Genomic DNA, 23,392 nt, shown 5'->3' with positions numbered 1-23,392 from the left:
ATGATCTATTATTGCATGGGCAGCAAAAAATGATACAGCCACTTGGCTTTGGAGCAAAATTCAATTGAGAGGAGAGCCCCTCCTCTCACAGCCTCAACACAGAAGCTAGCACTGCTAGATTCTATGACATTTTTCACCTGTTTGTGAGATTCTTCTGATAATGTGGGATGTAATATATGTTGATGAATTTGTATTCCTAACCAGTAAAATTCAGGAAAGAATTAAACTGAGAAAGAAGTGAATATGGAGCTAGACAAAGCAGTTGAGACATGGAATTTTCCACTGAAACAGTGTGAACAAAACAAGGCCCTAACGAGGCTAACTTCTGTCTCAAAGATAATTAAAAGTGTAGGTCCTGTTCTTAAAACAAGACACTGCCAAGGGTAACTAGGCACCAAAGGAACGTGAACATCTGCACAAAAAGAACATAAAGATGTCACAACCAGTAGATAAGGGGAAAGTTATGGCTAGGGTCTGATATCGCCTTGTAACCATATAATGAAGTCAGCGAAATCAAGAAAGGCAAAAAGTTCAAGCCTGAAGAAGACCTATTACTTCATCCAAAGACCCCCTGACAGCCCCCGGATATCTCCCCAAAAGAAGACTCTGCCCAGACTCCACCCAGACTCCATCTATCATGAATATTAAAATGGCATGATGTATGAATATGTATGTAAACCCACCTCCTTTTGAATATGCATATAATTGTAATCAATAAAAGGTAATTCCAGAGTTTTAGGGGTTGTGCGTGTGAGTGGAGCAGAGACTCCCCATGCATCCATAATAAGCATGTTTTGCTTATTGCAATTTTCTTAATTAAATTAAACCATTCGTTAACAGAATATTGAGTCTCGGACATTCTTAACATGGGATAAGCTAAAAAACCCTCTAAAATAATGGTCTGAGGCTCCTGCCAACCTCCTCCCTCCCCAGGACCTGTCACTGCTGTGCCTGAGAGGGACCCCTCCTCAACCTATCGCCTCCTCCTCCCAGAGCACTGCCCCTGCCGTGAGGAAAAAGGGGATAGGACTTAACACTCACCTCCCCACAGAGACTGAACAAATGTAGTGATGAGGGTCCTAGAGGAGGGACCTCAGGAACAAGGTCTCTTTGGCAATAGACCTGATGACCATCCAGAGATGGGTGGACTGTTCAGTGGATAAGGAATTGAATGGATGGTCACATCAGGGTTCAGTACTGGGACTTGTATATTCCAATATCTTGATCAGCAATATAGACAGTGGGATCGAGTGCACCATCAGCAAGTTTGCAGCTAACACCAAGATGAGTGGTGTCATTAATGAGTCAGAGGGACAGGATGTCATCCAGAAGGACCTGGACAAATTGGAGAGGTGGGCCCAGGTCAACCTTATAAGATCCAACAAGAACAAAGTACAGGTTTCTGGGCTGGAACAATCTGCATTATCAATACAGGCTTAAGGATGAAGTTTTAGAAATCAGCCCTGCAGAACTGGGGGGGGTGGTGGATGAAAAGCTGGACATGAGCCAACAGTGCGTGCTTGCAGTCTAGAAGGCCAAACACAGCCCGGGGTGCAGGAAAAGAAGAGTGGCCAGCAGATTGAGAGAAGTGATTCTCTCCACTCCTCTTGGTATGGTCAGTGATCTTCATGAGGATTCTCTTGATCCCAACATCCAGGTTGCTTATGAAGATGTTAAGCAGCATCAGGCCTCATAATGGGGGGCTCCACATGTGACCCATTGCCAGCTGGAGGATGAACTATTTACTGTTATCCTCTGCGTATGCTCTGCCTTCCCTACCCACCACACAGAACACTTGTCTGGGCCATGTTGAGTCAGTTTCTTGAGAAGGAGGCCATGGGCCAAAGTAGACAATGTTCACCACTCTCCCTGCATCAACAGAGTGGGTTACTTTGTCATAGAGGGTAATCAGGTTTGTCAGGCATGATTTCCCCCTGATAAATCCATGTTGGCTTTTCCCAGTCACATGCTTCAACTGGCCTGTGACAGTCCCCAGAGGATTTGCTCCATGACTTTCCCAGGGACTGAAGTGAGGCTCATGGCTCTATAATTGCCTGGATCCTCATCTGAACACTTCTTCAACATGGGGATGACGTTAGCCTTCCACCAGTCCTACGGGACATCTCCCAGTCTCCGGGACTTCCCAAAGATTAGGGAGAGCAGCTTTGCAATGACATCAGCCAGTTCTCTCAGCACCCTAGGGTGGATAGAAAATGGACCCATTGAATTGTATGGGTCTAGCTTCTGCAACAGTTGATATAACTCTGCCTTCACTGATGAGGGGTGTCTGCTTCAACTTGAACGTTTGCTCCTATGGCCTGGGACCTAACAGCACTGGTTACACAGAGATGAAGAAGGTGGTGAGAACCTCTGCCTTTTCAGCATTCATTCATCTCCTATTTAATAGCGAGCCAATATTATCCCTCAGTTTCTGCTTGGTGTTAATATATCTGAAGAATGCTTTCTTGAAGTTTTTGATATCTCAGGCCATATTTATCTCAGGCTGAGCTTTTGTTTTCCTAACTGCTTCTCTGCATATCCTGATAATGGGCTTATAATTTTCTACCAGCGATATTCCAGTTTCCAACCTCTGGTACGTTTCCCTGCTGGTTCTGAGCAGACCCAGAAGCTCACAGTTAAGTCATGGGGGAAACTTGCTCCACCTGCTTCTCTTGTCTTTAGAGGGGATGAACTGGTTTTGTTTAACTAGGAGAGTGTTCTTGAAATACTCCCAGCACTCACTAGCTCCTTTGCCCTCTTCCATGGAGGCTTCCCATGGGATTCCTTCCAACTGAGCCCTTAGTGAGCTGAAGTTTGATCTTCTAAAATCTAAAACCATTGTGCTCGGCAATATCCCGAATTCCACAATACTGTGATCACTGCAGTCAAGTCTGCCACTAATCGAGATACCACAGAGTACACTTAGATTAGACTGGATGTTAGGAAAAAATTCTTTTCCATGAGGGTAGCGGGAAAATTGAATAGGTTGCCCAAGGAGGTATTCCAGGCTTCATCCCTGGAGATATTAAAGGTGATACTTGACAAGGCTCTGAGCAACCTGATCTAGTTGAGGATATCCCTGCTTATGGCAGGGAGTTGGGTAGATGACTTTTAGAGGTCCCTTCCAACCCAAATTATTCTATGATTCTGTGATACAACACTCCTTAACAGTCCTATGGCCATGACTGCCTTGGCTATGTTGTGGGTGGGATTGTCAGCACCCAAGCTTTCTCTTTCAGGACATTCTCTGACAGAGCATACAGTGCCCCTCCTGAAGTGGGTATCACAGCTGGGACTGCTCAACTTCTCTGATTTTTTGTTAACACAGTTTATGCTAAGGCCTGATGTGGTCTTGGAGCAGAGCTATTAGGTCAAAGCAAAAGCAACAGGTGGCAGCCAAGTGGCTAAAAGAGATAAAAGACTATTTATTATGGCCATTATCACAGGCAGCTTGCTGTCTCCTGAAGCCATCATTTTTTTATATTGTTTCTATGGCAGTTTCTTTGGAATCTGCAAACTCCTGGTAATGATGTAGACCAAACTTCTAAGCTAGAAAATGTAAAAAAAATCAGATTACCTAAAAAGCTTTTGAAGCAGATCCAACAGAAGTTGGACTGCTGTGACTTTTTTGCTTCCCAGTGTGATACAGGGGATGCCCACAGTATGACAATGGAGGAAGCATGAGCACTGTCACCATAGGCTAGGTAAGTATTTTGTTCAAATGTACATGAGTAACAATTTATGAGTTGTGAGTAACAAATTAGAGAACTTGCAAGTGAGAAACCTCATGACTTATGTGATGAATTACTGAATTCATATGATTGGCTAATCCATGCCAAGGAGATTGAGCCCTTTTTTGTTGTTTTTGTTTGTATTTTTTCTTAATGAGCTCACAAAATTAAGTGTCATTTATAGAGCTGTCCTGTCAATTAATTGAAGACATCCAATGGGACCATGGCACCCATCTTGTCCCAGCGAGACAGATCTTTGGAAGCCTAGTCAGGCTGCCAGCTGTGCTTGACAATAAAGATATCTATTTTTAAGTTTATCTATATTTAAGATATCGCCATTATGCTCAAGCACTATAATTCAGTGGAAATTAATTACCAAGTTAATTCTTCAGAAGTCATCAGCCGATCTTTTGCAGCAATCCCAAGAGTCAATTGTAACTATCTGGAGGATGGCATGGAAGAATTGTGCTGTGCACACACACAGGACACACATGGGCAGGCATTAACACACTCACTTGAGCACACACACACACACACACAGCACAGGAAGAAAAGTTGCAGACTTATGCAACAGCTCACCAGGGAGTGCAGATAAAATAATGTACCCAGTGCTGTGTGCAAGTTGTACCAAAACAGCACTGAATTCCATGACCAAAAGTCATGCCTTCTTGAAATGCTTGTGCAGATCTCTAAAACCAGTTTTTAAGCAGTACAGTCTTAAAAAAATTGGCTGTCATACTGTGGCTGCAAAAACAGCTAAAAAAGAAAAGGCTACAGGAAGTGTATATTTATGACAAAATTGTCTGCAATAATATTTTAACATCCTCAAAAATATGGAAGTAATGTAAGTGGGCAGTAAAAGTCTCCTAGGTAGCCAGAATTACTTTCAGAAGTGGCGATAGTGAGGATTCTACCAGGAATAATATACCGGGTAAAAGGCTTCTTATAGTTTGAAGGGGCTCAGATTAACTCTATAGCATCAATAAGAGGACCTAGAGAGAGGATATTTAGAACCCTGAGTGATCTGGGAGGCAGAAGAAAAATGGATCAGTGTATCAGTGTTCCCTCTCATTTCTGCATCCCTTCGTCTTCTCTTCCATTTACTTCTTTCTTTGTCCAGGTTGCTCCAACTGCTCCTCATGTAGAAGCTTCCTTTTCCCCTAGTGAGTTCTATAAATGTTTTGGGGGGTTTTTTGCCATGCTTATCTATGGCTTTTCATCTGGTTTAGCAAGATCTGACAGCAGGGCAGTGCAGACACTGCAGACTTGAGCATCACTTTATGTCTCAGGTAAGTTTGTGGAAATCTGACTAAATGACAAGGCATAGATGTTTGTAGAGCAGAGTGCACATACACAGGGTAAAGAGTTGTCTTCTTTCTGGCAGCCTATCAAGCTCTTTTCCACGCAGCATTCCTTAGAGACTGTTAGGAAATAGCACACTTACACCTCTATCATTCTGTATCTCTGCCAATAAAGGGCATTTAGAGGCCACATCTTGACTACTGTGTTCAGTTCTGGGCCCCTCACTGCAAGAAACACATTGAGTTGCTGGAGGGAGTTCAGAGAAGGGCAATCAAGCTGGTGAAGGATCTGGAGAACAAGTCCTGTGAGGAGGGGCTGAGGGAATTGGGAACGTTTAGTTTGGAGGAGGCTGAGAGAAAACCTTATTGCTCCCTACAACTGCCTTAAAGGAGGTTATAGGGAGGTGGGTGGTGGCCTTTTTTCTCAAGTGAATAATGATAGGATTGGAGAAAATGGCCTGACGTTGCACCAGAGGAGGTTTAGGCTGGAAATGAGGAAGAATTTCTTTACAGAGGGTGATTGGGCATTGGAACAGACTGCCCGGGAGGTCATGGATTCACCATCTCTGGAAGTATTTCAAAACCATGTAGATGAGGCAGTTCAGGACATGTTCTAATGAGTGATACAGATATTGCTCTATATTTTTCACTGGAGGAGTGTGGAAGTTGACAGTTGGACACAGTGATCTTGGAGGTCTTTCCCAACTGTGACAGTTCTGGCATTCTGTGACAGCTGAGGGGAAGAAACTGGAAGGCATTCCACTGACCCAATCTGTTTTTGCACATGAATCTGCCTGCTGACAGAATTCAAATGGTGAGACTACGAAATGAACAAACAAAACCCCCGCCCCCAAAATAAAACAAAAAACAGTGATTGAGATGAGGCTTCCATTCAAAAGTGACAAGCATCTACATGTTCCAGTTGACAAAAAGCAGGACTTCTGGAAGAGGTTCTTAAGGTTGAAACCTCCACTGTCCAGGTAGATGAAGAGAAATGGGTTCTCTATGGGAGGAACTTCATTTTCCTCTGTGGATATTTCACTAAAGGTCATCTGAAATTCAACTCCATTCAAAACTAAAACAGGCTATCAAGCATATTACAACTTTTTTTTACATCTGAGACCTTGCTTTATGGTGCCCTTAAAAAAACTACAATATTATTTTCCTAGGGTATAAAGTGTTTTCTGCAGTAGCTGTGGCAGGATGTTCCAGTTCCAAGACCTGTACTTGCAAAATGCTTTGACATGAAGCCAAGAAAGTCAGTATAACTCAATAGCCACATAGATGGAGACTATTAAGCAAGGTATTCCTTATAACAGTGCTGGGAACGTAGGGGATCACTCCTCCAAACATGTACACCACTTGGTTATTTGATCGCACTTTTACACTTAGAAATCATACATATTAACTACATTTCCATACAAGAAGCAGGGTTATTCATACCATCTCCCAGAAGTTATTAACAAAAGATTTCACACATTTCTGCACATGCACTCTCTCCTGGTCATCATGGGTGAGGGACATTGGGGGGAAGTCTTCTTCATGGTGTACTTTTAACCCCAGTCCTTCAATTTTTGCAGTTAGGTGAGAAATGTTGATGCAGCAAACCAGAACTATTTGAGTCTGGGTTTTCTCTACGCTTATCAGCAGCACCTCTCATTTGCAATAAATTGCAATAAATCAGAGGTATCCTGCTAAATGATGCCCTGCCTGGCCACATTCTGCCTGTAATATCTTGCCCGGGTATTTCATTGTTCCTGTGTTAGAAAGTTTTAACCCTTTGCATCAGACACATACAGCCCTCTTGTCATACTGATGAAAAACTCAATGTGAGCCAGCAAGATGCACTTACATCACAGAAAGCCAGCCATATCCCAGATAGCATCAAAAGAAACATGGCCAGCAGGTCAAGCTAGGTGATGTTCCTCTCTACTCCACTCTCATGAGACCCCACCTGGAGTACTGTGTCCAACTCTGGAGAAACAAGAAGGACATGAAGCTTTCAGATACAGTCCACGGGAGGGCCATGAGGATGAACATCAGAGAGCACCTTTCCTATGAAGACAGGCTGAGGGAGTTGAGGTTGTTAAGCCTAGAAATGTGTAACAAGTGTACAGTTATGTTGTACTGTTATGTCCATGTGTAAGACATTTTCACTGTTCATGTTGTCACTTGCTGCAGCAGTCTGTGTTACCAGCACTAGTGAGCCTGAATACACTGCTCTGCTCTTCAATGGGCAGCATTTTTTCTCCAGCCCATCAGTCCCATAAGACTCAGAGCCATGTTCATGTGTAAGGCTGCATGGTCTCATCACCACATGTCCTTAAGGACATGTATGTTCCGATACTTATTGATGTGATCCAGGCTGAGCTTCCTTTTAGAAACAAAAGGAATTTTGTTTGTTTTAATTGGTATAATTATTTTTACCCCAAAAAAGAGCTGCAGTTTTTGGCCTCTACCTCCAAAGGCAGCTGGTTCTTCTGCCTGTATTTTTGAGATTATGACACTGTAACACGAGGTTCCCAGGAGACTTTCTGTTTACAAGGAAAATTTCATGGCCCACTGAAAAGGAAGGTAGAGAGAGGGAGCCTTCATGTTTTACAGGACCGAAGCGGTGCTTCTCTCTGGGACTCTGCCCTTCCCATGTCAAACATGGATGTTGGCTTTTTATCAGGTTACTGGAAAACAGATGAAGCTCTACTGGTGAAATGAAACTAGCATTTAAGGACAGGAGACTATGCTGGAAGTGTACAGAGCTTCAAGGGGATGTAACTCTGGGGAAGCACAAAGTGGTGGATGTTCCCTGCCACCTGTGCTATATATGGACTTGGGTGGACGAATGTTGGCTGAACCTTGAGTAAGGAAACGCTGTGGGTAAGACCAAGACCTAGTTGTGCGAAACCTTGATGGGCTTCTCAGGGTAGGAGGAGCTGAGAGCATCAAGCCCACAGAAGACGTGTCCAGCCGGTGTCAGACCTGGACTGCATCACGTCAAAAACCTCTGGCTGGTGAAAAGGAAAGAGTGATCTCGCCTGATCCTCCTGAAACAGAAGGCTGCACAGCAAACGACATTTTAGAGGGAAGCAGTTTGAACAAGAGGACGTGGAGCATCGGGATCGTGAGCAGTGGGGTTAGCGAGGCAGCCGCTGCTCGGAGCCCTCCCTCTGGGATGTGGCCCCTGCGCTTGGGTCTCAGTGATTTCGGGCTCACTAGTGCGAAGGGCTGTGAGTTTTCCTAGCTCAGGGCTCCTCCGCACACCAGGAAAACGCGGCACCAAACGCAGCACCTCCCTCCGGCTTCTCGCCCAGAGGCCGAGCCCGCACCACGGGCACCCCGAGGTCTCGACCTGCCAGGCCTGGCCCAGCCCGCCGTGCCGGCAGAGGGCACCCTGACTCGGCGCCGGCCCAGTGCCGGGCCCTTCCCCGCGCCCCGCCCCGCCCCGCTCCCTCCTCCCCGGGCAGGGCACCGGGAGGGGCTCATTGGCCCAGCGGCCGCCGGACCCGCTTTCCGCCCCGTCACGTGTCCTGGCGCTGGGCTTCAGCGGGACGCGGCCCCTTTTCCACGGCCGGAAGCGGCGAACCGGGGAGTCCGAGAGCGGGTTTGGCTGCTGCCGGTGCCGGTCGGTGCCAGCCTCGTACTTCCCTCCTTCCGCCCTTGCCCGCCTCCCGCCATGCACCCGCGGCGCCCCGAGGGCTTCGACGGCCTAGGCTACCGTGGGAGCGGCCGGGAGGAGCTGGGCCTCGGCGCCAGGCCCTTCGGCAGTGCTTCGGAGCTTGGCCACTGGGTGACCAGCCCCCCCGACATCCCCGGCAGCCGCAACCTGCACTGGGGGGAGAAGACTCCTCCGTACGGGGCGGGAACCCCTCTGGGGACCGCCGGCCTCAACGAAGAGCCCAGCCTTGGGCCGGGCGGAGCCGGTAAGAGAGGGCCCGGCTCGGCCCGGGCGGGGCCGCCGGCTTTTCGCCGTTCCGCCTCTCCGTCGCTTTGCTCCGGCCCCCGACCTCCCCGTACGCAGGTGACCTGCCGGGGCGGGCAAGGGCGAGCGGGCAGCAGCCGTGCTCTGTGCCGCGGCCTCTCCGCGCTCGTCCGAGCGCCGCCCGCCCCTGCTGGCCCTGACCCGCACCTCTCCAGGCCCAGAGTTGCGGTGCCATCGCGGGCGGGTTATGCTGAGGCGCCTGGAGGAAAGGCCTTGAGAGGGAAGGAAACCTGCTGCATAGCCTCCGGGCCCTGCCCTGCTGCGCTCTGCAGCACCACGCAGTACACGCAAATACCATTGGGAGTGCCCGAAGTCAAGGGGCAGCTTCTTGTTAAGTAGCGTGTGAGCAGCTGCCTGTTGCCCGTGTAAACGGGATCCTGCAGTCTCCTGTAAGGGGAGAGCCTACCTTTGAGTCTTAGATGTTTGGGTTTTGGGTTTTTTTCGAGTCAGTGTTGAGGCTTTGTGTCTTCTGGCTGCTTTATTTTCACGTTGGAAAAGTAAAATGGATAAGGCATTAACTCCTGAAGTTGACTCCCCCCAGCCCTCTCACCCACATCCATGGAAGTGAAGGAACTATGGAACTGGTAGAATTTGAGGAAGCAACTGTATTCAAGTCTTTTCCAGTAATGGTTGGGAAAACAGAGTGGAAATCCTCGGAAGTACAGTATTATTTTACGATATGTACAGTATCACTTTCACAGTCGGTGGAAGTGAAGTGAATTAAGAGAAACTTGATAAAACTAGGTAGGCTACTGAACATTGTCTTTAATTAAAAGGATGTGCTATAGCAGTTTACATATATTTGAGTATCACAGCTTTATGAAATATGAATTTTATTAATGAGTGCACCTTTTTAAAAAAAATTTTTTTTTAAAGCGCAGCCCTTAGTTCGACTTCTGTCTATGCAAGCACTACTTAAATATTCTTCTATTCTTAGATACTGGGACTCTACCCCCTTTCTTTTTTTTTTCTTTTTTTTTTTCTTTTTTTTTTTCTTTTTTTTTTTTTCTTTTTTTTTTTTCTTTTTTTTTTTTCTCTTTTTTTTTCCCCCTATATGCTCATGGAGGGTATGCTGAATCTGTCTTTTGGAAGTCTTGATAAGAAGTTACTGTATCACTGAGTCCAGTTTCTGCAAGTGGAGAGTTTGATCCTAGGACACTACCATATCTGTGTTGGCCTCCAGTGATGTTACTGGCACTACCCATGCCTGCAGCCTGCATGTGCCCTTTAGTTCTGATGCTCTTTTAAAAAATCTCTTCAGGTACTTCCACTGTGTCAATATCTGTATGATAGCAGACAACAGGGAATTTAACCTAGTTTCAGCAGTTCTCTGATAACGTGATTTGTACAGTGCAATGGAGATAAACGCCTGTCTTGAAAATTTGCATCATACAGACATTTGCTATGTTATCAATGGTGTCTTACATTACATTTTCCAGAGTTTCTCTTTTTACTGTTTAAAAAAATATTTTCTTCACAGATGGCTAAATTTATGTTTTTATTTTACTTATAAAAGTCTGTATAAGCTCAACTGAAGTCCAGAGTGCAAATATTTCTGGGGGAATAACTGTCCTCTTGCTGTGTTGCCATGAATGTTGTAGTTTAGTGCTTCTGATTTTCTGAAGTGAGCACTTCTTACTTTGTGATTATCACTGCTTTATAATCTCTTTTCATTTTTTTTACAGACCAGTTGAACAGATTTGCAGGCTTTGGTATTGGCCTTGCGAGGTAAGAGTCATGCATTAATTTTAAGTAGTAAAGCTATAGTTCTCTTGTGATGCCTATGTACTTTTATATTGTTGGTTTGTTTTTTTTTTATGCCAGTGGTCTTAAGCAGTTGAGATCCCTTTAGAAATCTACTACCTGAAATCCATGTAGATTTCTGTTCTCTGTAACTGAAGTGTTTATCACAATGCCTTGATGAGCAATGATTTCACTGAATCACAGAATTAGTCAGGTTGGAAAGGACCTCTGTTTCTGGATTTGTCACTTCTATTAAAATTGTTTAAGATAATGAGAGTGTTTTTAAGAACATGAAAATGTATATTGCCAAAGTATCCTGGGATAGTGGTGTTTCTCTAGCCAAGTGATCTCATAGCCATTTTGTTCTGTATTATGGCGATGCTCATGAATGATGATATTTTTGGGAAAGTGGTAGACTTCAACATGCAATTTCAGATCTTAAACTGTCAGGTGTAAGGATCATGATAAGCTTAGGATTTTTATGTAGAATGCTACTCAGCCACACTCACCAGAGCACCAGAGTAAGTTTTTCTTGGTCAACATACTGATGCAGCCTGTGAAAGCATAGAAAGTGAATTTTTCTTGTCTTGTAAAAGTTAAGACTAAAAAGGTTTTACTCCTTGTTGACTTGAACACGACACTTAGTGCTTCACTTTTTACAACACTGGAGTATGTGTTTCACTGATCCAGTTAGACCAACATAAAAAGCTATGTCAGTTGAGGACTGAGGACCTAGTGTATACTTCCAGAGCAAGAGGGGGCTGTTTTACTTGACTGCCAGACTGTCCTGCTCCTTGTCTGATTATCACCTTTGTTGCCCATCAAAACTTCTTTTAACCAGTTTGATTCTAACTAAAACAAAAGACAGACTCAGTTTAAAAGCTGGATGGTTTTTTTTGCTGTTTCACTTAGGTTCAGTACCTGTGAGTTGCCTATCTGTGAAAGTAAGAAGGCACCAGTTAGCTGGACCAGGCAGGGACTTGATGACAAGGAAGGACTAGGAATGACTATTTTTGGCTAGTAGTGAGTTGATCAAATCAGATCATCCCATCTCATGAAACTGCTTTCCACTCTTCTACTGCTTTCTGTGCAGTGTGTCCTCTTCCTCATTCAGACTCCTTAATGAGGCTGTTCGTAAAAGATTTGAGGAGAAGGAAGGGGTCGAAATAGCCCATCCAAATATGTCAAGAGTAGTTTGATTTCTTTCCAACCTTCTCAAGTTCACATCCCAACAGAGTACCAGCAAATGGAGTGGAGCCATAAGGGAGGTGCATGTTGATCTGCTTTAGGACCAGAGAGATCGTAGTGTGGGTCAGTTTTCCTTTTGAACTAATATTTTGATGAAATTTTTTATTTCATCAAACATGACAGAATTTTCCATATTGAAAGCACCATGGCCATTACAAGTAAAATGGCCATGTAGTTTTGGGAAAGAGTGGATCAACTTTATATTATTGCTGAGAGCAAGCCTCCCTGCTTTTCTGCTTTTGCATTTGCACCAAGGTTCAAGTCAGAAATTTTGTAGAAAACAGACAAAAGAAAAGATTGGTTTTTGTGAAGTTAGTTGAGTTGGCTACTAGGAGGGCCTAATAGAGAGCAGCTGGAGTAAGGGGAAATTTTTACCCCTTTTGGTAGTGAAAAGTATTAGCTTAATAGTTATGAAACTGTAAGCTCAATACTTTCCTGTGCCAAGCAGTACGTTTTTTATTCAGAGTAAAATCCCCCTAAGAGCTCTACCCCAGATAATCCCATAGGCTGGTAGTCTAAATTGAGACTTGTACAAAACCTGGAGGTTTTGCTTTTCTAATCTGTATTGCAGATTTGAATCATGTACAGGTAAGCTAAACATTCAGGTACTTTGAGGTTTATGAGAAGCTTCTTTGCATGGCTTTGATCAGAAATACTACTGTAGAACTGAGAGAACTTCCTGTTGAAGGTTTGATTTGAAATACTGTTTCTGGAGTGGAGAGAAAGTTGGTTCTGGGAAGACAAACAAAACATGACATGACATTTTTTTCTGTCAACAAAACATGTCAGCTGTTACTACCAGTCCTCTGACCCTGCTAAGGAGAGTCTTGATCAATCTTGTGGCATGGGGAATGAACATAAAACTGGAAACTAATCTTTCCATAATTCTGGCTCTGGCTTGTTTTGTTGCATCATGTTTTGCAGAGGGAAGGTTAAAGACACTTGTTATGTTGTTTCTCCTATAAAAATATTTACATTATCTCTCTCTATATATGGGCTTTTCTGTAGTTAATGTATGTGTCAGGTTCTTTGACATTTGCTCCTTTACAGTATTGACAGGCTATCAGGTAGCCATCCAAAATGCCTCATTATTTCACTAGAGAATGTGTAGTTTTTCCAAATGTTGTTTTAATGTAGTTAAGGAAAAATAACAAGCTTTTTGTAATAAATTTAGAATTACTTTCTACGCTTAAAATACACTTTTCTTTCAAAGCCTATTTACAGAGAATGTATTGGCACATCCTTGCATTGTTCTGCGTCGGCAGTGTCAGGTATGTCTTCAATATTAACTCTTCCAGCCAGAACTCTGGTGTACTGTGATATTTCTGTTCTTTCATACTATGTGGAGTATAAGAAATCTTTACAGTTCTCACGGGGCAGCTGCTAGGTTAACATGGTTTTATTTGTAGCATACATATTTTCCTTTCTGAAATTTAGGTTACCATGAACATTCTTAGGAATTTTTGTTTGAGCAGTAGAAAATTAATTACAGCAACTGAGTGTTTTACAGTCTGTGGAGCACCTTCCATCTCTCCACTTATACACAGATTGTTTTGTTTCCAGTATTTTCTGGTTTATGCTTGCTTTATTGTTTACAGTTTACTCATACAAATACTTTAAAATTTTGCCTGTTTCCTTCAGTCTCAAGTTATAACCATACTTGGGTCACCTTAGATGATCTTTACAGAGATAAAGTTCTTATTTTGAAATTGCTTTTTCCTTTAAAGTTGTAACATCTGCAAGTGTGTTTATAAAACTGCAATTACTTTATATTTGTCACAGGTTAACTATCATGCTCGAAATTATCATCTCACTCCCTTTACTATTGTCAATATCATGTACAGCATCAATAAGACACAGGTCAGTATTTGCTATCAGACTGTATCCGAGCAATGAAGCATATCAGAATATATGGACATTCATGTCTTTAACTCCTTATGTAACTGGTTGTTAAAAACACAGCCATTGTAAGGGTTTGTTATTTTTAGGTTGGCAAGAATGTTTCAAGAAGAAAAGTTGTTGTAGAAAGGTTTTAATAATACTTTACACAATAGTTTTTTATAAGTAGTACAGTATTTAGTGAGGAAGGTTTTCAGGTGTTAGCAAACAAAAAGTCCCTGAAATCTACTTGTTCTTATTTAGATTCTAAAAAAAATTCTTTGTGTGGATACAGAGATTATCCAAATTACTAATTCCAAAGATAGTATTGCATGAATTTCCAGTCCTACGTGGGAATGGCGATCCTGAAACTCATATCAGCAGACAGTAAGAAAAGACTTACTGTATTTCTTAGAGATCAGTTTTAACACCCTGAGCTCAATTTATCCGTAGAAAACGGTGATATACACCATTAGTTATACACTAATACCAGAGTATTAGCAGTGAGAGATATGCCTCCAGAGTTGTTAAAAACTGCATGGAAATAACGAGGAGCAGAAGTTACTTCAGAGTTGAAAAATTAGTTGTCTCCTCAACTTTGTGGTAGTGAAATTTCATAGTAGAATTTGCAGTCTGAATTTGCTGAAATTTTATAAAAATTAATAAGATAAAAAAGGTTTCTGATTTTTATGTTGCATGAATCAAAATGTGTTTTGCATTTCAAAATACAGGGTCCAAGAGCTCTCTGGAAAGGAATGGGCAGCACTTTCATTGTTCAGGGTATCACCCTGGGAACAGAAGGCATCATCAGTGAATTTACACCTTTGCCAAGGTACTGCAGGGTTTTTTTATTGGGTTTTTTTTTTTCTTTAAATCTGCTAGTAGGCTGATCATCATTTGCCAACTTACACTGAAAGTGTTGGAAATGTAAAGCTGTTGAAAAAAATGTACTCGCTCAGTACAGTCAGGCATTGAAAAAATGCTGTCAGTACAGTATGGCTGTCTGGGCAAAGACAACCATGCAACTAAGAAACAGAGACTCTGGAAGCTTTGTATGCTTGGTATGTCTGCCCACTGTTCTGAGTATAGAAATAAGGTAGCAAATTTGATTTTGGTGTCATTTCATCATAATCAAATAATTCCTACCTTTTGTTTCATATTTTCTTGTGTGTTGTGTGGCATTAGTCAATACCATGTCTAAAGTAAAAAGTCCTAGTTTTATTAACTGAAATACAGAAAATTTAAATGTCTAATGAGCCAGCACTGATATCTTGCTGAATATTTTCATTATTCTTGATAGATTGTAGAACAGAATGGAATTGAAAGTGACCTGATTTTAAAGGTGGTAGATACAGGGAAGCTGAAATGATCAAACTGATGCATATATGCATACTAACAAAAGTAAATTTTTGCAGGTTCAGGAATTTTTGAAAAGTTTATCAAAAGCATTTCTTCCTTAAATTGTGTGGGGTCCATATTTAACCTTCTGGTCATCTCATGCCTCGTATGTAATTGAAATTCCCAGGCATACACTTCTCTCTGAGTGTGACTTGTTCTGATGTTTAACAAGTGCCGTAGAGAATGCTTAAGTTCATTAAATGGGTTATAATGTTTAAATTTTCACCATTCTGATTTCTGTTCAGTGTAAGCAAGGGCTTTTTTTCTTGTGGGCGAGTTGTTTAGTAACTGGAAAAGCAAGCTCTTGTTGCTGCCAGAAGAAGCAATCCTTTCTGCTGGTACCTGCTGCTTCTTTTGTCAGTGGTTCACCCATCCTGGTGCCAGCACGGTATGTGAACAGTCATGAAATGAACTGGATTGAGGAAGTAATCTGGTAAAAGTGGATCTCTTGTGTGTGCACAACCCCAGGCAGTTCTCTACTGGTTGCCCTCCCTTTTTAATGGCATTGTGCATGCTTGGCCTGTCACAAGGAAGGGAGATGTCAATTCCATTTCTGTATCATAGTATTATAAAAGAATCTCCTTGTTTTAGGACAGGGACCCAGAAATGGGTATTATTTTTGTGACAAGATGAATGTGGTTCTGTACTAGACAAACACACTCCATAATTGTTCTTTCACTGCAGAAATGGTTACATCTAGAGGATTGACAAATGAGGCTCTCATAATCACAAACATTAGTTTGGTTTAGAGCTACAGACACCTTATTAATAATTGAAACCTTTTGTGATAGAATATCTAACACGCCTGAATAAATTCTAGAAGTTAAGCGTGATTTCATAAATGTGTAGCTGATGTGTTCTTCCCCTATGGGAAATCCTTCAACATAAACCAAAAGTAGAGCACCAGTATGAAAACTGGATGTTGACATCCATGAAAGAAATACCTGAGAATAATGCATTCTTATCTGTATTAAGGTAAATACTTCTCTTTTCAGAGAGCTTTCGCATAAGTGGAACTTGAAGCAGATAGGTGGACACCTTTTACTCAAAGGGTAAGTATAGCATGAATTACCTTATCTTGGTATCAAAACATTAGTAAAATTATTTAATGAACTATATTAGTTTAATCTGCAGCTATGATTGCTTGACAGTGTGCTAATAGTAATTTTCAAATTCTGATTTTTTTGAACAAACTTCATTGCTTATGCCACTTTCACAGATTTGTTTTCTCTTACTAGATCCTTGTGTCTATATGGAGCCTAACTAATTTAAAGGATTAGATTCTTCTAGGAATAAAATTATGATGTCTGAGAGACCTGAATCTGTCTGGTCACATGCAAAGAGATTTAACAGAACTTCAGACTGAAGTTAAAAAATTAAAAATTTAGTTATGTTAATTTTTTCTCAGGCATGACCTGGTAGGCATTTCAACTTGCAGATGCATATTTGGCTAAAATTATAGTATTGTCATGATCCTAATTCTTGTGTTGTTAATTTCTACAGTTTAACACATGTGATAGCAATGCCTTTTTATTCTGCCAGCCTGATTGAAACTGTCCAGGTAATTTACATATATTTACAATACTTTAAAAGATACTCTTACCCTCCTTATAGATCAGGGTATGTCTAGAGGTGAGTCTGGCTTTGGATTCAGTTTTATATTGCAGCAGTTGCATTTGTTCTGATTGAGATGGTATGACTTACTAGTTGAAAAGAAGTATTTATTATGATGGCTATACAGATTGTATAAACCTCAAGCATAAACCTAAAACTACAGAGCACATTTAATATAGATGGAATTTTATTGCCCATGAAATAAGGACAATTATATCTACAAGTTCTACAGATAAACCATAAAGAAGTTTTTCACATGTAAAGTCTTGAAAAGGCTTGCTAGGCAAGCTGTTGCAGTGACTGTCTTTTGTATAACAACTATAAAGCTTTTACAGAATTTTATATTTGTTTTGCTAGGATACTGAACTTTGCTGTTTCTGGTGTATTTTCAGTCTACTTTTTCCTTTTAAATTTTCACTCAGCCCTTCCATAGTAATGAAAATAAATTTCTAGACCAGTCACTTAAGATACAGCTTAGCTTGTTCTTTAATCAAGCAGAGTAAGCCGTAACACTGTATTGGAAATGTTCTTTCAGTGACTAACAGCTGGAGAGAGAGACAGGCTTTAGTTATGCAAAGCTATCCATAAAGGAGTTGCTCTTAATTATTATGATAGTATCTTTATGCAGCTAGTGGAATTCCTACTGTAAAGTGATTGGAGGGTAGTCGCTTATGTCATCAAAATAATAATTTTCATTCATAGTATAGACAAGCTGTAAGGACTGTCAGTGCTGGTTTAGATCCAGCTGTTTAAGCCTACACTTCAACTGCTGGTAGATGTCTACAAAATGGTGCTTTCTCTGTGGAGAAGAGGCAAACAAGGCTAACTTCTACAGTTTTAGTTTCAGCATGTACTTTAGAGGCAGGACCTCTTAAGGGACGGGATTCTTCTCTGTGCAAGGTTTAAAGGAGCCAGAAGGTAACAGGCTGTTTTGCCTGAACTAGCCACATTATGGACTAACAGGACTGATGAGATTAAACAGCTGCACTGGGGCATATAGGTAGACTTCCAACAACAAGTTCCCACTCTCTAAAGTTACTTGGTATTTAAGAAACCCTCTTAATGTCTGCTGTAAGATTATTCTGAAAATAATGTTCCATAAATCCAGCTTGTGTAGGTATTTGCATTTGTTGAAGTCTTGGGAAGGTTTAACTGGTCTTATACTGGGAAGCTGTAGGAAGCTTGTGTCCTGGAGAACAGCTTTACCTTAAGCTATAATCCTGGAACTAGAAACAGTGGCAGAACACTGTTCATGTGTCTTGAATAGGTAACAGGCCAGAGAATGAAATTCAGCTATCTTACTGCTTGTATTTTAATCTGCGACATTGGGCATGGGAACATACTTAACAATGAATTATAAAAAATAATTCAGACCCTGTCCAATGTCTACAACATAAATAATAAGAAAGTAGCTTAATTGGAAAATACATCTCCTTCAACCTTTTAGATATGTCATTATCTCTGTTTCATTGCTTATGAAAATAATTACACTCAGATCTGAGAGTTTTAGGATTAGTAGGTTCAGCTGTGTGCAGGTATTTTACTGAATGGGTGTAGATGAAATGTATGAAATGTATTCTCTAGTTCCTGGAAATGTCATCATGAACTTTTGTTATTAACACAGCAGAGGCAATGATACCACTTGTGAAGATTGTACTTATGCAGTATTAACCAGTTCAGGGAGGCAACTTGCAGGTTAGCATTGTATACCTGTTCTACAGGAGGACAATGACCAATAAAGATTATAGTGGTAAATAAAGTAAAATATTGTGGGATTTTTACAACTCGGATAAACCATGCTGTTCATCAGTGTTAGTCCAACACTCTTCCCCAAATAAATGTATTCCATCAAAATAACTGTAAACACTAGAAATATGTAGCTGTCACTTCACTGTTTTTGTCTTTAACATTTTGAACCACATGGTGGCATGTTTGCAAAAGTAACCACAGTTTTGAAGTGAAGTGACTATAACGAAGGATTCAGTAAGGCTTACGATGCTGAACTTGTATTTCACATCTGAAAAACATTATATTTTCAAGTGTTTGAACTAGTTTATCTTCTATGCAGACTGACCATGAACATTTTGCAGGCTGTTAATCCTCCAGAGTACTGAGGAATATTCTGCTGGTTTATCCTGGCATGAAGTCAGGACTCAGCCAGCATGGACTCAGAGATTTGGTCATTGAGGAAACTCCCAAATTGTGAATTTTGGGTGTAACAGATGATAAAATATGATTTTATGTAAGCATTAAAAGGGGAAACAATGTCTTCGGCTTAATCATACAGCCATAGGTAGAATAAAACAGAAAATAATTACTAAGTGAATTCTTTATTTTTCACTACGTAAATAAAATGGTTACCCCTTTTATAAGAGGTATGAGGGTATGGAAATGTTCCAAGCTGAAACTCTTAAATTAAAATTTAAAATTTTCTTCAAGTGAGTAGAGTTACAACCCTTAAAGGGAAGGATTTTTAAATTAGATACTTACTTTCTGACATTTTGGTCCAGAAGCAGGCATTTTTGAAGGTGTTTGGTTTGGTTTGGTTTTTTTTTGAAGACTCATACTTCCAGCAGCAGGCTGGAAGTTGAATTTCTCTGGTAGTAACACAGATAACTGGAGTGTCCATTAAATAAAGTATTCATTTTTTATAAAGGCAAGTTTACTTTAATGCTGTCAAGACTGTAGGACCACAGAATTTGTGTCAACATAGCTGTATGTCTACAACTGAATGCAGGTGTTCAACTCTTGCTTAGTTCAGTGAGCAATGGTAGAAGTCAGCATGATTAGGAAATAGGCAGCGTAAGTTGTAACTATTCCATTGTGCCTGTAGAGTGAAATAATTCGAGATAATCCTGGCATTTTGGACTGTGTCAAAGAAGGAATTGGAAGAGTTGTAGGCATGGGAGTACCCCACAGCAAGCGCCTCCTTCCTCTGATGGTGTTGACTTTCCCAACTGCTCTCCATGGAGTTCTTCACTACGTCATCAGCTCCATTGTCCAGAAGCTTGTTCTGTGTGTTCTGAAGAGGGATAATTCCCACAGCCTTCCATCTGAGGGTTCCACTTCTGTGCAGAGCATGCTTGATGCCTATTTTCCAGAACTCATTGCTAGCTTTGCTGCCAGCCTTATCGCTGATGTCATGCTGTACCCACTGGAGACCGTTCTACACCGCCTTCATATTCAAGGGACACGCACAATAATTGACAATACAGATCTTGGCTACGAAGTTCTTCCAATCAACACTCAGTATGAGGGAATGAAAGACTGCATAAATACTATAAAGCGGGAAGAAGGAATGGTGGGGTTTTATAAAGGATTTGGAGCTGTTATTGTACAGTATACCTTGCATGTGGCACTTCTACAGCTTACCAAAATCATATACTCAACACTGCTTCAAAATGTTTCTTAATATGTGCAGGTGTGGATTTAGTACAGTGGACACGATTGACTTACTAACCTAATTGTTTAAAATAGCTTAGGAAATTAAGCTTGAAGAATCCACATTATGGATTCTCCTTACACTGTAAAAGAACATAAAAAATGGGGATATAGTTTCCTAAGTGTAATTAAAGAAGTACTGTATAAATTTAAAATTATAAACACAAATATATAATGTGCGGTCGTATAGAAGGGAATCAGATTTCAGATGTGGTTGGAGTGGGGATTACCAGTTAACTCTTACCCCTGAAATGGCTATGAATGGATATGAATTCTCAATTGCTTTATAAAACATCACATGTGATATTTAATTTGGACTGCTAGGCAGTTCAAAGCAGTTTATGTTGCAAGAACTTGCAAGTGTGAGAGTGAGCTTGTGTTTTAAAAATATTTTCAACTTAAATGTTTTTGGAGCTATGAGCAAAATGGAAACTGTAAAAGTAACTTCAGTAGATATAAATGTCATCATTTAAAGGTACATAGAAAATTCTAATTTGCTGCAGTGTGGCAGAAGATGATGAAGAATCCTTTGCTTTGTACAAAATAAACTTGAGTTTGGGCAAAGTTGCACAGAATGCAGATTCTGCTGACTTTTCTTTGCAAGGGTTGCAGTAAGTGAAGTGTGTGAATAAAGCACATTAGAAACACCTGCATGTGTAAGTCCCATTTTTAGTCGACTTCACACCAATAACATCAGGGTTTAATTTTACTCTGCTACTTCATGTAAGAGTAGAATAACCTTACAAATGTTTATAGTATCAGTGTTCAAAATGTATAGAAAGCATAAAAAATTAATTGGCTATTTGTCAAGTTTTCTCTTTTGTTAGAGCTGAGAATTATGTGCACAGTTGTCTACATAGTACTTAGTACTGATGTACTTCATTTAAAATTTCTGCTGGATTAGATTCTTGGTGGAGCAGAATTAAGTTTATATGCAAGCAAATGACTGAGATGTACCATTTTTGCCCTCTTCCTCTAGTAAATCAAGACTTTCCATCTGAAAATGAGTTCTGGGCATTCTAAATAATTTAGTCCTTCCTGGTTTCATCAGAAAATATGAAAGTTGGAGAGGGGAATGATATTTAGCAAATTAAACAAGCATGTGGAGAGTTGCTTTTACACTATATGAGAGGCTGCTGCCTCTTTCACACTTTCATGTGACAAGTCTATCTTTGTGAATACTGTAAATTGATGTGCATTTTAATAGTTAACCATTGTATAGTGTTACCACTTATGGAAAGTACTAATGACAAAATAAGTTGCTGTTCATAAGTTCTGACTTTAAATCACTCGTGTGTCTACTTTACTATTAATCTGAAATTCATGTATTGTCAGTGTATAAGTGTTGAAAGTATAGTGAACTTGGGTTTTATTTTTAAATGTTGTTAATTGCAAATTTAGTGTATAGAATGAAAGCAATGAAATAAAATGAGAATTCATTGTAAATATTTTGAAGTAATTCACTAAAGAGGCAAGAAAAGAATCCCAGTTTTTGCTTATATTTTATTGTGTAGGCTGCTGGGTTCATTTTTCAAGTTCCTCAACTTACCTAGGTACAGGAATGTGTTGAATTAAACTACATGCAAGAACTTGGTTAAAATGTTCAATTCCTGGTTTATATTTTTAAGTTTCTATAAATATGAAGAGGGCAATATGAGGCAGTCATCCATATTGGAAAGGATTCTGGCAGGTCATGTAGTCAAAATTCCTGCTCTAAGCAAGGACAACATTGACTTCTCTGAATATTGCTCAGGCCTTTGTCCAGTCAAGTTTTTCATTCCACCTACTAATACATAAAACCGGCCTTTTCAGACAAGTTGCATTCAGCTGAAGCCAACTGTTTCATCGGAGTTGCCTTGAAGATGCAACTAACTGCATGTTGGAGGTCAACACTTGCAGATGTATCAGAGAAATTAAGAATTTCTAGGAATAAAATTTTAGGGTAGACATTTTGTCATATGAAGTGAAAAACATGCCTTCAAATATTCTGCAAGAGGGAAGACTAAGTTCTAAGAACATTACATGACATTGTGCTAGAATATGAAGTTGTGTCAATCACACTTCCTTTTGTTGAGAGTTTATACAGAGTCTGTGCCAGAGTCTCAGATATGTAACTTCAGCAGGAATGTTGTCAACTTTGAGCTGCTGCTGCAAAAAGCCATTTGCTTAGAGCTATTCCTTTCTGTCCTTACCAGTTAGAATGAACATGTTTTGATTCCTTTCAAAAGAAGAAATAATTTACTTTTTCCAGAGTTGCTATTTTTGCCCATGCGAAAAAGTAAATGAATGTGGGATAAAAATAACTGTTTTAATCTTAAGTGTACAGTTAATATATTTCTGGGTTTCATTTGGATCTTAGTATTCAATTTTTAGCTCTCACATGAGTGATCAGTGAGTGTCTTTAGCAAGATGTACAACTGAAAACTACAAAATGCTCAAGTAGTGTAGAAGGCAAGCTTTTAGTTTGGGGGATTATGGAAAAATTTGCATTCTTCTTCATAGTACAAGCCTAAACTTTTTTGTTTATTGTTTTTCTGACTTCTTACCATTTTTTAAAAAGAGAGCTGATTTCAAGAAGAGAAATATTACTGAAGAAAGACAGACCCTGTGTAATGTTCCCACATAGTAAAGAATTACTTGGTTTCTTACTCAAGCCTTCTAAAAAGCAAGCCTTGATGTGTAATAACTGACAGTAGACCACCCAGGAAACTATGAGGCTTGCTGGAAAATATTGCAATTTTCTTACTGTGTTGTTTTATAGGCTGCCTTGCAGATCAGACTGGATTGGTTGTATCAGAATAGAACTTTGAGATGGAGTGGTTGTGTGAGTGTACAGCATTCTCTAACAGGGTTCTGGGTATGTTCATTCCTTTAGCAGATTGTGTCATACATGAGTTGACCTAGCTCTGGGTTTTGTGTGTAATACTTAGGATGTGCTGTGTGTTTTGTACACATCTATGCAGAATTTGTAGGACTCAATATCAACTTACATGCTTTTCGTAGCTCTTCTGGAGTTAGCAGCAGGTTCAAAACAAGTCCTGGTAGACAAGAGGATGACCATG

General features: G+C 40.6%; 1 protein-coding gene across 1 annotated transcript; it reads left to right on the top strand.

Moving 5' to 3' along the window:
• Positions 1-8,497: 8,497 nt before the first annotated feature.
• Positions 8,498-21,776, top strand: SLC25A46 (solute carrier family 25 member 46). Its single transcript, XM_071731212.1, has 8 exons — positions 8,498-8,949; positions 10,694-10,736; positions 13,213-13,270; positions 13,782-13,859; positions 14,609-14,709; positions 16,271-16,327; positions 16,779-16,836; positions 19,723-21,776. The coding sequence occupies exons 1-8, from the start codon at positions 8,703-8,705 to the stop codon at positions 20,299-20,301; spliced, it is 1,221 nt and encodes a 406-aa protein (XP_071587313.1). The 5' UTR covers positions 8,498-8,702; the 3' UTR covers positions 20,302-21,776.
• Positions 21,777-23,392: the final 1,616 nt, after the last annotated feature.

The sequence above is a fragment of the Heliangelus exortis genome, chromosome Z (assembly GCF_036169615.1).
Source record: "Heliangelus exortis chromosome Z, bHelExo1.hap1, whole genome shotgun sequence".
Classification (NCBI taxonomy): domain Eukaryota; kingdom Metazoa; phylum Chordata; class Aves; order Apodiformes; family Trochilidae; genus Heliangelus; species Heliangelus exortis.
This window is presented reverse-complemented; position numbering and strand designations above follow the sequence as displayed.